Source organism: Globicephala melas, chromosome 4 (assembly GCF_963455315.2).
Source record: "Globicephala melas chromosome 4, mGloMel1.2, whole genome shotgun sequence".
In the NCBI taxonomy this organism is placed as follows: domain Eukaryota; kingdom Metazoa; phylum Chordata; class Mammalia; order Artiodactyla; family Delphinidae; genus Globicephala; species Globicephala melas.
This window is the reverse complement of record NC_083317.1, coordinates 45600271-45614730: the sequence shown is the minus strand read 5'-3', so window position 1 is coordinate 45614730 and position 14460 is coordinate 45600271. Positions and strand designations below refer to the sequence as shown.

At 38.2% G+C, this 14460-nt stretch overlaps 1 protein-coding gene across 1 annotated transcript in view; it reads right to left on the bottom strand.

The window, feature by feature from the left end:
* Positions 1–14460, bottom strand: part of CRYBG3 (crystallin beta-gamma domain containing 3) — a 114895-nt gene that overhangs the window by 42243 nt on the left and 58192 nt on the right. The window contains exons 11-15 of the mRNA XM_030860997.2: positions 13871–14004; positions 10267–10393; positions 2370–2512; positions 2138–2264; positions 1193–1225 (exon numbers count right to left, since the gene is read on the bottom strand). Coding sequence (XP_030716857.2) covers positions 1193–1225; positions 2138–2264; positions 2370–2512; positions 10267–10393; positions 13871–14004 — 564 coding nt within the window. The remainder of the gene's footprint in view (positions 1–1192; positions 1226–2137; positions 2265–2369; positions 2513–10266; positions 10394–13870; positions 14005–14460) is intronic.

Here is a 14460-nt window from a genome sequence, read left to right as displayed (position 1 = left end):
TATCTGCACTTAAAACTCAGAGAATGTGCAGTTTGGAATTATCCTGGTTTACCGCTTTATCTACTCAGGTTGTGTTGATGCATGTGAAAAAGTGCTTTGAAAGTCCACAGTCAGAGTTTTCTAAGATTCAAAATAAAGAGCTGGCAGGAAGTGTCTCCAGAACAGCAACTGAGTTATATTCAGAGAGGAAATGTTCCCAATAGGCCTGAGCTAATCGGAAAATAATAAAACCTGGAAGCATTGTGAACAGAATCACAGTTAAACTAAGCTGATTTGAAATATATAAACACTGACATGAACACGAAAAACATACACACTCAGAGAAAAAGATTCAGCCTTATGTAAAACTAGCAAATGTCAAATATTAAAAATTAATCATTGTATTTGGTTTTCTGAAGAAATTTTTCTAAATTGGTTATTCAAAATGAGACAGAGGAAGCACTGTAACTCATCCCCTTTCTTTTGTGGTTGTACCGCTCATATCATGATATGTCTTTCATTGACGTAAAATCTTGGAATTAGATACTGAAGAAAATGCCTCTTTTGCTACTTCTAGCTGTGTGAAATGATGCTTACTTAAATTCTAAATCTTTGCTTTCTCATTAATAAATGGGAATAAATCCTGACCTCACAGAGTTATCAGAAGCATTAAATAAGCACAATTTCTAGCCCTCAATGGATAATAAACAAACATTAGGCTCCAGAGTATTACCCAATCCTTCAAACCATTAACACACTAGAAATAAAGGAGCGGGGTTGCAGTTTTATCTGTGCTTTTAAGGAATATGTGATTTAGGTATTAGAATTACATTTACATAATAAGCATGCCATTTCTCCCTGGTAAGTCTGCTCCTCCAGTCAGCATAACGTACTGTGCTGAATACGAATGTGACACTGAAGAATGGATGGGCAACAGGAAGGAAGGAGTGGCAGAGGTTCAAGACGAACCCAAAGTGGTCAGTGCTGAAGCTCTAGTAGGAGAAAAAGAAAGGAACCGTGACAAATCCAGGCCAATATGATCAGTAACAAAGATGGGCACTCTTGTGCTCACAGGTTCCTAGGACAACAGAAACTGCCCTGCCATACAGACCCATAAAAGTTATCTGAGGGAAAGGGATAGACTTGAGAGAAAGGGCATACATTTTTAGTACACAATTTAACAATTACAAGTTAAGAATATTTTTAAACATACCAAATGTGGAGGCTCATTTATCCCAAGTGGTTCCTGAAACATATATTAAAACATTTTAAAAATTATAATTGTATAATCACAGTTGTCTTTGAAAGTGCTGAAAATCTCCTTTGAAAAATGAAAAAATATATGGTCTGACCAATTTACTAGATTCCTTGAACTGGTTAGGACCCTCATATAACCTACTAAGTTAGCTTATAATAATTTTAATGTTTATTACTAATTCATTTTGAGTAATATTATAGCTAGAAGAAAAATGTGCCCCAATAGTCCATCAGAAAGATAGAGTCTGAACTTGCCAACATTCTCTTTCCCGTCACTATCTCCTGGGCACCCTATTGTTCTGCAGTGTTTGTTATTAACCACACTGGCCACACTCTTTCATAACTTCGTAATTTTGCACATGAGGAGATGATTCCCTCTTGGTGAACTGCCTTTTCTGCCCCACTTCCCTTCCTGGCAAAATTGCTTTTATCCTCTAAGACATGACTCAATGCATCCTCTTCTTGAGGAGAGGCATGGTCCCCAGCTCCCCAGGCTCTCCATTCTCCCTTCCCCTGGTCCCTCAGCACTGCCTACACACTTCATTTCCTCACTAGTCATACCATAAGCAATTGTGCATATGCCTGTCTTCTCTAAGAGACTGAGACAGGGCAGTCTTATTCATCTTTCATCTCCAGTGATCAGTCCTGTCTGACACAGCAAAGGCACTAAATAAATGCTACTGAATGAACTGATCAAATTACAGAGTACCTAATCATCGAGGTGCTAATGCCAATCTACTAGCTCTCTATGGAATCTGCAGAAATCCACATGCTGTTTCATTTTCTCTATAGATACATACAAAATAATCCAACAGCTCCACTTTTACAAAAGCCTGTTCCATGTGTTCAACTGTATGCCATTACATGTCACTGGCATTGGTTATGTTCACATTTAACTCACCAGTTGGATAGGTCGTATTGACATGATTATATTATTTGATCCTCCCCAGTCAAAAAAGCATTTGTATTTCCCTTTCTCTAAAATGTATTGTTCTCCACAGAAGAACTTCTGCTGGTAGGCAACCCATCTAGCAGGATAAAAAGTAAAAAGAACTGAGGTGACACAGAATCGAGCAACCAATAATTTTAAACACCAAAGAAGCTCTAGGTTCTCAGAATAGGAGACAACTTACACGCCACTTTTAACGTGAATGGATCTTGTTTCACTGCCAAAACCCATTTCTTCTAAGTCAGAAATTTCCTGATTTGTAATGTCAATAAACTTTCCACTTTCTAGATCAGATTCAAACAGTGTGATAGAAGATTCTATGAAATTCTAAAAGGAGGAAGAGGAAAGTTTAGGAGAACAATGGTATTTTGTTTTACGGATTGCTGTATTTTAGCAAATTTTCACATACTTGTGGGATGATTTTCACACAAATAAATCCAGGAAGAATTTTAAATGGCACTGAAAACAATTTTAATAGTCACTACTCCTATATACTTTAAAGAAAAAAAATAAGTCTGAATTTACTTTAATCAGGAAAACACATTTTTATGAAATTGGAAATTAGTCAACAGTTAGTAAATTGCCAGGACTTACAGACTATCACATATGACACTAAATGTAAAGGAAACTAAAGTCTCACTTATGCCTAAAAAGCAAAAGCCATATGAACCAAGAAGTAAACACACAATGTACTGTGGGCATTGTGGGAGAGGATTTTATGAGCTTAAATGTAACAGAAAAAATAAAATCCGCTTGACAAAAAAATTGTTCTTTAAAAATTAAAATCAGAGGACATCTCTGTATAGTCAGACGGCATATTTAAAACAAAAATAACAGAAAGATTCTAAGACCCAACTTGACAATCAGCAAAAGGCACACATAATTCACAAAAAAGATTAATGTTAAAAACAAACAAATGTATAATTTCACTCATAAAAATGAAGAAATTCAAATTAAAACAGATACAATTTCACTTTTTAAGTTAAGAAAGATCTAAAAACACAGTTTTACCAGGGAACGTTCCTGGTGGAAATATAAATTTTACAGCTACTTTAGAAAATAATTTAGATATGTATTTAAAAGACTGAAATTGATTACATTCTTTGAGTCTGAAATTCCTTTTTTCTTAAGTTTCCTAAAACTAAATGATAGCCAATTTATATGCAAAGATGAATTATTTATCATAGCGAAAAGCTGTAAAAAGTGTAAATGCCCCAAAGATTTACAAACATAAACCTTTATGCATCCAGTGCTTTTTGGAATAAATACAATTAAGCAGAGTTTTTAACAAGCTAACAGTTAAAAATTATATCATACACTTACTAGTGGCCAGGAGCTTTACATGCCTTATTTCCAATGTGATTATATTACTATCACTCCCATTTTACAGCTAACAAAACTGAGTAACTTGCCTGATATAACACAGCTACTGAGTGGCAGAGATTGAATTTGAGTCCAAATCTGTCTATTTGTCTACTCTAAACTCTTAATTACTGTCAGATATAAATGTAAGGATGAAACAGTAGGACAAAAACTAAAACTTAAAAACTTGGTAAGATTACAAGTTCTCAAAAAAACCCCAACTTTCATCAAAAAAAGACTAGAAGAAAAAAAAAGAAAATACCAAGACTGGTTAACTTTGGGTCCAGAAGTTGAACAATTTTACCCTATATTTTTTTCAAAACTTTATAATAGGTATATTTTTAAATGGAAAATACAGAATGCATTAAAAAAACAAAACAAGAGGGACTTCCTTGGTGGTCCAGTGGCTAAAACTGCACTCCCAATGCAGGGGGCCGCGGTTCAATCCCTGGTCAGGGAACTAGATCCTGCATACCCCAACTAAAAGATTCCCACGTGCCGCAGCTAAAGATCCTGCGTGCTGTACCTAAAGACCTGACACAGCCAAGTAAATAAATAAATATATTTTTTAAAAAAACAAAAAACAAAGACTCTTCCTTTCTGCCTACTATATTTCATTGTTTGTAACTCAAGTCTTAGACCTACGGAAAAAAGTTATCAGTTTCTATACATCTCAAACACTATCAAATTTCTCATTATGATTATTATTATAAATATTATCTAAGATTTCTAGTATAACCATTCATTTTACATGAACAAGCAAAACAGTGTCCAATAAAAACAAAGCACCTATGAGGAGAGAAAGAAAATACATTTAAAAACAAATTCTCTTGCACTTACAACTTGTCAAGTTTGAAGGATTTAAAAACTGCTAACACAGCTGGGTCAAATTTCATTTGAAATTTTCAAAGATAAAGGCTTTTTACCAGAAATTTTTATTATAAAATAATTTCTAACCCATATTCGTGTTCTCAATTCCTGCTTGAGAGTAAACATGTGCAACCTGAGAACACCTGTCACCTTCATTACTTTCTCATGGTTCTCAACAAAACGGGAGCAGGGTGGATTTACTCTTCATGACTCCCACCATCCCTCATTTTATTAATAGAACACTTTTCAAAACACTTGCACTTGTTATCTCTTTTGAGCTCCCCTTAAACCCTTATTTTACATATATATGTGTATATATACACATATATATACATATACGTGCACATATACACAGATGTCTATATCTATCTTGTTACAGATATAGATCTGCCATTTTCCAGATACAAATCTAGAATATACATATATTAAATCAAGGCTTCAACATCCTAGAAGAGATTTGCCTTAAGGTGTCCAGGACAAGCCTCCCCAATGACATTTTACAGCCTGGGCGCCACATCAACAAACCTGGTTATATTGACAACATAAACTTCCATCATCCAAGGAACACGAACATGCCTCTGTTTCTTGCAACCTGAAAGTGTGTAAATAGCTCCAGGCGGCTGTGAGAATACAATGCGGTAATGACAACTGAAGGCGCCCATCTGGGTCCTGGTCAGGAACTTGTATCAACAGCTGCCGACCAAGTCAGGCCCCATGACAATGGGCAGGTCTTCAGCAGCTCTCACACGTGGACCCCTCCTCCCATACTCTGGTGATTCTGGAACGATCCATCTCTGCTTTTATCTCCTCTGCCCCTACAACTGTTCTCTACTCCCTGTTAGGGTTGTAGGAATTGAGTGGGGATAAGCTGACATAAACCATGGGTCACTGCGTCACGCTGGAGTGAAACGGGACAAAGACAAGCACAGATATGTGCACATGTGCTGGGACTGTGCCTTTTCATTGAGAAATCACTTGTGTTACGGTGTCATGGACTCTACTTGAGCACTGATTTGCACAAAGCCTACTGTGTGGGTCGTGGGAGAGTGGCGGCAGTGAGGAGGGTGAGCTGGGAAGCAGGCTGAAGGCGCAGGCCATTTGGCAATGATGCAGCCGGGAGCTGAGCAGAGGAGGAGGGACCCACTGCCACAGGACGCAGTGCCGAGTACAAGTGCTGGCAGCACATGGGCTCACAAATAAATTTACTCATGTGGCTTGAGTTTGTGTCCTTCCTACTCTGGCTACCATTCCCAGAGACGTGGCCAAAGGCCACAGGAGACTCCTAAGTGACATCATTCTCTTTTTTAATCTCCTGCTTTTGTGTATTCATGCCTTGTAGCTTCTGCCTTCCATCTATTTCTAAGTATGTTTCTGAGCCAGGCTTCGGTCTTTGACCCCCTCTGCATTTTTCACTCAAACCTACCAAATATACAGTATCTGATCCAGTTGACTAGTTGCCATCAATATGGTGTCCCTGCTGGTCAGAGTTCTTAACTCCAAGCCAAATCCACTCATCTGGGGCTAAATCTCAAGGGTCACATGTATAAAGTATGGGATAAAATATGCCAGAAAACACAAAAACAAAAAACCGAAACTTCTAACTGCCTTGCTCAGGAGGTGACTGCCACAGGACACAAGTCCTGTGAGGTTACTAGGTTATTCTAGGTTATTATCATTCTGACTATAAGCACAATTACATAATACTTAAATTTATCAAATAACTTTGAAAGTCACACAGATTTAAGTGGAGCTCTGTTGCTCCAGAAGGATGAATAATGATGTAACAACCTCAAATCTGTACTCCGTTTTGTATTTTTAAAGAACTTAAATCCAATGAAAAATCTGGGTAGTCTAATATGGTTTCAGGTACAGTACTCCCCACTGTTAGAGCAAGCTAATGAGCCATTGCTTCAGGACCAAAAATAAGTCTTAAGGATCAGTAATTTGATTATTCTTAAATTCCATAAAATCCCTCAGCTCATTGGGCCCTGGAACTCTTACGCTACAACCCCCCAGGGTGGGCAGCGTAATACGAGACACCAGCTGGGATCTGGTGTATCCATTAATTTAGGAGACATAACAGTGTCTGCTGCACACCACCTGGTTTCAGAGATCTGAAAAGAGGCCCCAAGTCTGAAAATCATATCAAAAGCAAATCCAGAAGTTAGGCTAGTATGAAACTGAGGAAAAACAAGCATCCCAAGAAAGTTTTATAGAGGAAACCAAGGAATAAAAATTCCTTCTTTAATCCCTGGAGTCTAAATACTGCTATATTCCTTCTGGTCCTTTTCGCTTTAGAAAGTAATCAACTCCAAGTCAACATATCTGCCTGACTCATTTGGAATTAGAAACACATTTCTGGTTGTCCTCTCCAAAGCAATCCATGACACAGATCACATTATCCCTAAGGAACATATCCAGAATCTGACCTTCGCAGATCCAGAGTGTTCCACGCACTACAGCCAGGATGTTAGAAGACTGCATTGTGTTATGCAACTTTTCTGTCCTCTATTTTCTATTATTTCAGCTTAGATCTTAAATGCAGTGCTTCACTCTTCCCAGGTGAGAGACCTCTGAGAGTCTACATGGGGAAAAGATGTCTCACATCAACTCTGCCTGCTAATCACATAGGTTGACATAGGTGACAACCCCAAGAGCTTTAAATCCTATTTCTAACAATACTGTATCATATATTTAAAATTTTCAGAGGGTAGATCTTATGTTGTGTCTTACAGCACAAAAACATTAATAATAATTATAAACAGGGCACGAGGAAACTCTGAGAGGAGATGGCTATGTCTATGGCCTTGATGGTGGTGATGGTTTCATGGGTGTATACTTATTCCCAAACTCCTCAGTTGTATACAAAAAATATGTACAGATTTTTACATGTCACTTATACCTCAATAAAGTGGTTTTTAAAAAAGAACTCCTCCCCAATTATATGCTATACCTGGAGAGTATAAAATATTTCATCTGAAAACATTTTCGTGAACATACATTTAAATTATAAATAATCTGAAAATTATGTAAATATTTATTTATATTTATACATGTGTAGTAGTCTGCAGAGTAACTATATATTTATAGCTACAAATGAAATGCTAATAATCCTTTGGCTGAATGAAATTCCAGCTTTCTACTCTTGAAGTGCTTAAATTTTTTACTCTAATCATTCTGTAATAAAGGAAAATGGGTAATACGACATGGGCTCTAGAGTAAGACAGACTGCCCCTCAAATCACAGCTCCACACTCGGGCACAGTACTGAACATCTTAGATCCTCAGCTTCTGTATCTATAATATGGGAATCGTGAGTCTCTATCTCTTCATTTTTGTGAAGATTAAGTGCATGTATGCATGTAAAGCCATTAATAAGTACCTGAAAATGTTAGGATTATTATAATGAGGATTATGCTAACATCTTTACAAGGTAAACTAGTCCTAATTTTTTTTTTTTTTTTTTTTTTGGCTGTGTTGGGTCTTCGTTGCTGTGCGTGGGCTTTCTCTAGCTGCCACGAGCGGGGGCTACTCTTCGTCACGGTGCGTGGGCTTCTCACTGCAGTGGCTTCTCTTGTTGAGGAGCACGGGCTCTAGGGGCGCGGGCTTCAATAGTTGTGGCGCACGGGCTTAGTTGCTCCGCGGTCTGTGGGATCTTCCCCGACCAGGGCTTGAACCCCTGTCCCCTGCATTGGCAGGCGGATTCTTAACCACTGTGCCACCAGGGAAGCCCCATAGTCCTAATTTTTTTAAAATCTAATTTAAAAAGATTTCCTTTGAAGGAAAGTCGTACTTATTTGTACAAAAACTGTGTCATCATTTTTGTAAATACCCAAAACTTTTGTTTGCAGAGGTAATTGACATGCCAATCTCTGCTAATTTTTCCAATATATTTTATCATAGACTGTCTATATCAAATATCTCCTAAAATTTTAGCTACATAGTTATACAGTATTTTTAATTTTTACATTTTCTACTATTGGGAGAGTTCAACTAGTGAAATCTTGGGGTTTTGGTTTGTGTTTTGCTTGTTTTAGTCATAGTCATCTTTGGAAGATACCATCATATTCACTGCTGAACATTTCTAGGAGCAACACTTCCACCCAACTCTTTTTTTTAAATCAGGAGGGAAAATTTTAAAAATTACTCAATACTAGGTGGAAGATGCTTTGAATCACAACCCTTAGCTTCCTCGACGCGTGTGGTCACAATGACCTAAAAGAAAAAAAGGCTGTATTGTGTTTTGTCTGGCTTGCCTTTTAGTGCTCAAGTAAGGAGTAGCTATGTAGAGGAAACCCGTGGCCCTTGTACATTAGAATTGTGAACTAAATACCTCAAAAGCTATCTATCCGTTGCTCATGCAAACTCAGTGCCCAATCTTCAGTGGACTGTGTTACATTTCTTTTTGGTAGAACCGGTTTCCAACTCACTTTCTTACTAACAATGATCACTCATGGGAAAAAAAAAAAGCTCTCCTGTTCCCTGTGCTGCTTCTCTCCCATTTGGGCTCCTCATGCCTGAACAGGTGAGGGTTTGCACCAGTGGTGTTGGTGGCCCCCGGCAGACAGAAACTTAAGGAACAGAGCACATAACCCCTGTGCTCATGCAAAGCCCACGTGGACCCAATAATCACCCTTCACTTCATTATCAATTCCTTCTAAAGGAGGCTTTGGAGGCCATGCCAGATAGCTTAGAGTTTATATGGGTAAAGATTATTTTGGAAATACACTGCGGTGGTATAACTCCTGAATTATGAGAAAACATGCCCCTCTGAACACACCAAAAAAGTCTCCAGAGCTGGTCAGAAAAATGAGCAACATTTGAGAAGCCCTGATATCCTGCAGAACTCTCTAACATCAGCTTCCGCCTGGAGTCCTGGAACATTCTAGACCTCCTGCCTCCAGGCTTACTTACCTTCTTCACCTCATGCCAAGAAGGTCAAGAAAAAAAGTGTGGGCTCCTCAACATGGCATATAAGGCCCTTCGTTATCTGCCTCTGTATTCATCTTCCCAAAGTTCTGCCTAATATCCCGACTTTGCTGCATTTCCAAAACACACCAGGTTCACTGACATGAGGGTTTCTCAACCTCAGCACTATTAGCATTTTAGGCTGATGATTCTTTGTGGTGGGGGGCTGTTCAGTGAATCGCAGGGGTTTAGCAGCCTCCCTGGCCTCTACCCGCTAGATGTCAGTAGCATGCCATACCACAACCCCCCCCAAAGTCATAACAGTCCAAAATGTCTCCAGACACTGCCAAATGCCCCCTAGGTAAGATCACCCCCAGCTGAGAACCACTGGCTTACATCCTTGCCTTTTTATATGTTAACCTCTTGCTGAAACACCTGTCTTTCCTCTTCACCCTGTCCCCAAATTTCTTCACTTGGCTAACTCTCAAACTTGAAATTTCAGCTCAGCTGCCCTCTTTTCCTCTCTACTTCCAAGGGGAAGTACTTGACCTTTCTCTGGGTATCCTGAGTACTTTGTGCTTAATCCAGTCATAGTCAAACAATATCAAACATTTATATAGGTGCTATCTACACTATCACTGCCTGCTCTGCGAAGGCAGGGACTGAGTCTCTGGCCACCATATCTCCAGCACCTGACACAATACATCTAACAAAGCAGGTGGTCAAAAACGATTATGGAATCAATGGATGAAAACTAAACATAAATATTCTATGTTAATCATGGCAGTTAAGAAAGGCATGCAAGTCACATAAGCCGTTCAGTTTAATGCTCTCAGGTATTACAAACATTTTATAATCTTATGTTCTACCAGAGGTCATATCCAGTTTACATGCAGAGCTAAAAAAGAAAAAAGAAAATTAAGAACAAGGAGGCTAACTCACAGCTTGTAAGTACCGGAAAGACAAGATGGAACCACTTAACGCGCCACAGGCACTACTGTCTTCAAAATCTCCTTCTTCAAGCAAGAACTGCTGGCCTTTAAAATGTTCTTTTTCATAGGCAACCCACCTAGAAATACAGAGGACATCCAACTGAGTCATTGATAAAACTGCAGGCAAGAACGCAAGAGAGGAAATCATCATAAAGCACCGCGTTGCACATCACCGTATTTTAAAAAGCAACACGTTTATTTTGCTACCATTTACAGAGACAAACAAATGGTGTATGCCTCATGGATCAATAGTTTTTATAGTTTGGAGGCTTTTCCCAACAAAAGCTTAACTGTTGTAGAACTGCAACAGAGGAACTCTCATTAAATGTTTGCAGCATGACCCGATACTACATCTCAACATGGTCGGAGAATAGTTTGCCGAGTAAAAACTAATGGAAAGCACAAATAGCCAATGAGAAATAGTGCAAGCCCACACTGAGATTCAAAGATAATCAGTCTTATTTTTCTGATTAAGCTCTGCTGGAACCCCAGAATGATTACTATATTAAATATTTATTTAGGGTTTAAATCAAAGGAACCCGTCACCAGCTTCAGATCTGAAACACATTACAGGTGGGTTTAGCAAGCAAGAACTGGGAAATGCGACTGGGCTGGTATTAGCCCTCGTGGCCTAAGTATATACAAAGACTCCTGTAAATATGTATGGGTAGGAAATGTTGCTCCCACTAGTTTATCAGTGGTGATAATGGAAACTGGAAGCACTGTGGCAGTCTTTCCAGGGACACAGGTTTCTTGACTTCTAAAATTATCAATACAGAACACTGATAAACACCGTTAGTCATTAGTCCTCCAGGAAACTTACCTTTATTTGGAGCAATCCACAGTAGCTAACGCAACGTGGGCATAGATGGTTCAAAACACACGTTGACCTGATTAAATCTGCCTTCAGCTGGCACTGTGTAACTAGAGTGGGACCCCCTCCAATGGGGCAGATTTCAAGGGTGACTATTTTGGGCTCCTGGGTTAGGGACCTCTGAATTCTGGAGCTTGACAAAATGAAGCCAGGTAGGGCTGACTACAATTATTTTGGGAAAATACAAGGAATATCCCAAAGAACCGTTTTCATAGGGTACAAAAATAACAGTAGCCACTCAGTAACCATGAACCTGTCTCCAATTTCCTTAGTGCATATGGCAGGGTAAGGGTCCACATGAGTTGGAAAAAACATTTTATACATCTTCATTAATTTGTAATATATAAAGAAACTAACATTATTTTATTCTTAAACTATTATGTGAAAATAAATTTCACACGAGAACTTTCAAATTCTAAGTTTACATAAATGTAGCTGTTCGAAACATGCTTTTAATACACCTGAATGGGAAAAATAATATAAGATATAGAAGATCTAATATTAAAGGACAGATCAGCAATTATTACATAATGACAGTTCAAAAATCTTCTGCCCAGCTTTTCTCAATAGATAAAGTTTTGATTAGTATTCAATTTATATATCTGGGATATTTAAAAATAGATGTTATCTGAGAAAAATTAAGACACATCAACCTCACTTTCCCTAGACTCCTCAAGACAAGACAGAGGTGAGGAAGAGTTCCTATTACTTACAGATAAAGTTCAAAAGTTAAAAGTGAAAATAATGAAATAGAGAAGCAGTAAAACAAAACAAAAAAATAGTAGAAATTGTGAAAAACTAACGAAGTCAGTTGTTCACCTTTAAATTAGGACATCACATTTTTCTCCTGCAGGTGTCATATAAAAAATGAAAGTGTGTATACTGTTTTACCAGCATAATATTTTGAGATTTTTATAAAATAACTGCAAATACACTCAGAAAATAACAATGCAAATCACTATATAGTTAATGATAAAACCATTCAGATCCTAAAGGAAAGAAAAGGCAAAAAATATTTTATAGCAGGATTAACAAGAAGCATGTGTGTCCACAGATCAGAGAACACTGTTAACTAAATACAACACAATAAAAATCTGTTTATCTAAAAGAGCTGTGTTTTTCAAGCCTCTAATAAAATTTTTAAATTCAAAGATAAGGAATTAGCTGATTACTAATATGTCAGACTCAGACAGGCTGGAACCTGGGACCCTTTGCTGCAGTGCTGCAATGCTTGCACCTGAACAAACCTCTCCTGGAGCAACAAAATACAAAGAAACTATATGGGACTAAAAATAACTGAGTACATGTGCAGTTGGGGCAAATTCTGAACAAAAGATACAAAGAGACCAAAAAACACAACTGCCACTTTTGAAGTGCCTGGAGCAAAGGCAGGGGGCTGGGGAGCAAAGGCAGGGCACTGTCCATGCCCCCTGCACACACCACCACCTAAGGGGTGGGCAAACTACCTAAGCTACCCCTCGGGCTCAACCCCTGGACACACCCTTACCCTCACCCCATATAAGGAACAAGCTCACCACCCGCTCAGGGAGTGAGTAAGAAAGGGAATTTGTTGTTTGTTCCCTCTCCCCCCCTGCTACAGCAGGGGCCCCAGTGAAGCCTTGCCTGAATTTCTTGTCAGCCTCCTATTGAATAAAGAGGCCAAGAACCCTGGTAAGTAACAAGACTAATTATGGACATGACCTACATATCTAACGCATCGCATACTCTCTTATATTTCCATTTTGGCTAGTGTGGCCATTGCTTGATTTATTGTCAGAAATTGCAAAGGTTAAGTCTCTAAATGTAGACCCTTGACTGATCTTAAACAAGTTATTTAACTTCTATGAATAAAATATTTGAGCAGCATCTTTTGCTAGAATAGCATGAACAAGTTATATGATGTTATTACTGCAAATAATACGAGATATGGATGTTTAAATTAAACTAAACCATCATTCCAAACAGTCCAACCTATCAACAGAGAGACTAACACAACGGGTCTGAAGGAAGTCTAGCACTGAGTTGACAATGGCAAATAAGCTATGAGGAAGGCTTCTTCTCTATGGTTTTACCTGCCAGGATACAAAGGCACATCACAGGTGCAGTCATGGATTTTCTGGGGTTCTTGCCCCAGTAACTGCCGATTGAGACTAGGATAGCAGCATGATGGTTACACTTGGGTTTGTACTTAGAAGTTCTTAGGGAGCTTTCTTAAAACAATGCAGGGCCAGAGGATAACCAGTGTCAAGAATCCTCGACTTTGTAAACACACAATCCAGGCTACTTCTTTAATGAGGGAGGACTCACTGCCAAGATGCTCAGCACAGAAAGTCAACTAAGGTAGAATAGGGGGTAAAAACTGGGGCTCTCATTCATGTGCACGATCTGTCAAAAAGTAATTTTATCTTGCAATTCTTATCTTCTATATTGTGTTTAGAAATACTAAGTGTTTAAGTTTTAGAAACTGTTTTCTTCATTTAATCTATCTCAAAATCTCTAATACTAACAAGAGTTCACAGGAAGCTGTCAGTAACTAATATTTTTTATTTCCCACATTTCAGAAGGGATGTATAGTTTTAGACTAAGGTAGGTTGTTTTTTGCTCTGCTTAGCACGTGTTTTGTGCCGATCTTCAAAAATCGACAACTGAAATTTTCACATATTGAAAATATAACACTCACACTCCACCGATGACACGCATTGATCCAATTCCATGAAAGTCTACATCATTTTTTAAAAAATTAGGGACAGAGTCTACATGTTCACTAAACTCTTTGGCCTGTCCATGGAAGTGAGGTTTTTCATAAATAATAACCTGAAAAATATGAAAGAAAATTACTTAGCAGGCTCATATTTTAGAATAGATACATACTGATTTACTTAAGTGACACTAAAGGCCACAACCTGAATTAAGGGCCACTGTCCATTTTCTTCATTAATACATACTCAAAATATAGCACGCTGTCTGACATTCACAAGGAATATGTGAGTCTTTATCATCATAAAGCTAAAACATCTTGATAATATGTTTCTCTCGTATCATTATACTCAAGCATGATTACATTGTTCTAGTTACCCAAATCCTAGGACCATCTCATGGAGTAAACTGTCTTATAACTGGTTCTTGAATTATCTTTCTACGTTTTTCTCTCTGTTCAAAATTTGATACAGACCTGCCTTACAGTTATTTAATGTCCTCTATAAGAAATAAAAACTCTCTAGGGGTTCCAGGGCATAATGACAAATTATCTACTGGTTTGAGAGAACATGC